This window comes from Centropristis striata, chromosome 9 (assembly GCF_030273125.1).
Source record: "Centropristis striata isolate RG_2023a ecotype Rhode Island chromosome 9, C.striata_1.0, whole genome shotgun sequence".
NCBI classification, from domain to species: Eukaryota; Metazoa; Chordata; class Actinopteri; order Perciformes; family Serranidae; genus Centropristis; species Centropristis striata.
In genome coordinates this window covers 23,779,396-23,782,413 of record NC_081525.1, presented here as the reverse complement: position 1 = coordinate 23,782,413, position 3,018 = coordinate 23,779,396, and the positions used below count along the sequence as shown (strand labels likewise).

Genomic DNA, 3,018 nt, shown 5'->3' with positions numbered 1-3,018 from the left:
AAAGGATACAACCTATACTTGTTTATATTCAAGTTCCAATGCCTTTACTGTCTGACAATTCCCAGATATTAATGGTCATTATACTGGTTGGAACCAGTTTTTACCTGAAGACTCTGGCTGTTCTGAACAAAGGTTCATACTGAGGCCTTTTAACAAAGCGGAACTATTAGTATTAGAGTAATATAAATATGTAGCAGAAAACACCCTACAATGGGTAAATGTTAAGTAATATTTTTAAATGTAATTCTCTGTGCATAGCTATTTTTTAAGTATAGTAAAGCGAAGTGATGTGACACTCTTCTGTATAATTTATGTGTTTCATAAGAATTTGGTTCAGTCTGTTATTTGTTGGCTGACCGCTGTAGGTCAGCCCCACACACAGGTCTGTGTGTGACTGGCTACATAAAGTTGGAATAATATTGTTTTCAGACACTTAATAATAAAGTTAATAAAGTTTTGAGAAGATATACACTTTATATGTCAAGAATAAATTACATTGTCACAATCATTTCATGGAAAGAGGTAAAAAAAATGTTTCGTTCCAACTTTATGGGCGAATGTGTAGTAGTGCTGCTCGAGGCTGCTCATCCCCTGTCTTCTTCTACGCCTGTTTTCAAACACATTTTCATTGGACTCATAAGGACAGTGCTTAAACTTCACTCATTTAATTTCAAGGTAATCACAGACTGGTGCAAGGAGCTGCAGTATATTAGTATGAGTTACTCACTAACATAAAAAACAGTGATTTCTTTTAGTAGCAGTAGTATTTTGGCAGCTCTGTCTGGTCTGACCTTTGGTGGACTTACCTATAAACTGTACTGTGATGTTGCAGAGTAGTGCTGAAGTTCCTATTCTAATTAACCCCTATTGTTTTGTTTAATTAGAGTCACCTAGTTCAGAGGATTACTTGTAGAGGAAGAATCATTTGAAAGCACTACAATTGTCTCCTTCATTCCTGACTAGATGTAAATAATATAAACTGAATATAAGGGATTTCCCCAAGAATTTAGGAATAATAATTGTCATAAATGTTAAGAACCTGAAACTCATTCAGCAAACTCTGATGATCAGGGGACATAATTCAAAGTGATTTGGTGTAACAAAAAAAAAATTAGCGCGATCTGAACTGAATTATATTTCCTTCACAAGACACAGAGAAGCCACAGAGTTCATTGTGGCGGTGCAACAACTCCTGCTGGGCTCACAATACCAGTTTGGGGTGTGTATCCAGGAGCCATCATCACAGACTGGGGTGTGTATCCAGGAGCCATCATCACAGACTGGGGTGGGTATCCAGGAGCCATCATCACAGACTGGGGTTGGTATCCAGGAGCCATCACCACTGGAGCAGGTTGCATTTGTACAATAGTTTGGTTCTGTACATTGATGACACTGGGAGTTTTTTTGCGATGTTTTAACTCACGATGCATCTGACACCAGGCGCACCACCCACAGCAACTGACAGCTAGGATGTCCTTACAGACAGAACCCTACAGAGAACCAAAGAAAATTTGAAAAGTTGTAAATTCTCCATTGCTCCACTTTTATTATACTTGTGGTGAAAATCCAGCATATATCAGCTCTACATGCTTCATACCTTGATACCATATTTGTTTCTCACGGCAACCCTCAGAGACAGGACTGCAGGAGGCACAGCAAGAGGTATCCCACAAAATGATAATATGACAGGGCCGCATATGTCACATATCGGGAGAAAGCGGTTCTCTCCAAATCTTTCTGAAACCGTGCAGGCAATGCAAGGGCCACACCAGAATCCATAGCAACCTAAAAAACACACAGATGCACCAACAGGAGGGTAGAAACTATTATGCAGAATAATTTTTCCCAGTGACAATAAAAAACGGTCAACTGTCGCTTTAAGTGACTGAATAAAGAAGGTTTTCCAAATGACAAAATGCCTTTAGTCTAAAATATGAAATTTAGGTAAGTTGTGGTATTGATTCTTACAAGTACTCGCGTCCTCAAAGCAGTCACAGAGACCACTGTTCCAGTCTGTCTCAGGTTGTGCTGCCATTTGTTGTTGGAAAACTTTAGTCACAGATGATGAGCAATGAACCTGTTAGCACACAGAAATTGCAGCATAGTAAATAACTCAAACTTGCAAAAACATAGCAGGAAGCTCACATCTTATCATGTCTTCTAACATGAAGTTATTTAGCCTATGGTTGATGTGAAAATGTCCTTCTCACACAACACATGTATCCACCTTTATCTATTATCAATAAACCAGCAAATATGTCTTGTTGCAAAACCTGTTTGTGAGGAAATGAGAAGTGTCTTTATTAAATTAAAACTTTCCATCTTCCTGATGTTTTTCCAGTGGACACTGGTCCAACCAATAGACAAAATATTATTCTCATAAATTGCTACATTTCTGTTTGTGTAAAATGCAAAAGTGCTATATAAATGCAGGCAGTTTACTACATTATGTTTTTAATCAGTACAAATGTATTTCCTGTTCTGTAATGTTCTATCATGTGTTCAAATGTTTTGATTTAATCTACTTGTTATGCCCCAGTCTAGGGGGCCTCGAACACAACACGAAAAGGCCCCATCTTCCCCATCTCCCATTGTTGTTCTCTACTGTCCACCTGGTCCCCTTGGAGAATTTCTGGAGGAGCTTGACGTCCTACTGTCAAACTTCCCTGAAGATGGTCCACCACTTGTCCTTCTCGGGGACTTCAACATCCAGCTCGAGAAGTCAGCAGACTTACTACTTCTACTCTCCTCCTTCGCTCTTCTGCTCACTCCATCACCTCCTACTCACAAAGCTGGCAACCTCCATCCTCATTTTCACCAGGAGTTGCTCTACTACCAATCTCTCTGTAACCCCACTTCATGTCTCTGACCACTACTTTATCAATTTCTCCCTCCCACTCTCCCGATCGGACGGTTTGCCCTCACCGACAGATACTGCACTGGTCCGCCGCAACATTCGCTCTCTCTCTCCTCTTGCTCTGTCCTCAACTGTTCTCTCATCCCTCCCTTCATCGGACT

At 40.1% G+C, this 3,018-nt stretch overlaps 1 protein-coding gene across 1 annotated transcript; it reads right to left on the bottom strand.

Annotated features, from left to right (window-relative positions):
- Window positions 1-245: 245 nt before the first annotated feature.
- LOC131978142 (uncharacterized) lies at window positions 246-2,325 on the bottom strand. The gene is made up of 3 exons (XM_059341666.1): window positions 1,969-2,325; window positions 1,598-1,785; window positions 246-1,490 (listed from the first exon to the last, which is right to left on the bottom strand). Exons 1-3 carry the CDS (start codon window positions 2,033-2,035, stop codon window positions 1,170-1,172), a joined length of 576 nt encoding a protein of 191 aa, XP_059197649.1. The 5' UTR covers window positions 2,036-2,325; the 3' UTR covers window positions 246-1,169.
- Between the last annotated feature and the right edge of the window lie 693 nt (window positions 2,326-3,018).

Excerpts from the sequence above, each read along its gene's own strand:
- LOC131978142 (XM_059341666.1), bottom strand. The coding sequence starts at position 2,035 with ATGGCAGCACAACCTGAGACAGACTGGAACAGTGGTCTCTGTGACTGC. Across the intron at positions 1,786-1,968 it reads CTTTGAGGACGCGAGTACTT|GTTGCTATGGATTCTGGTGT; the intron begins GTAAGAATCAAT and ends TGTGTTTTTTAG. Across the intron at positions 1,491-1,597 it reads GAAACAAATATGGTATCAAG|GGTTCTGTCTGTAAGGACAT; the intron begins GTATGAAGCATG and ends GGTTCTCTGTAG.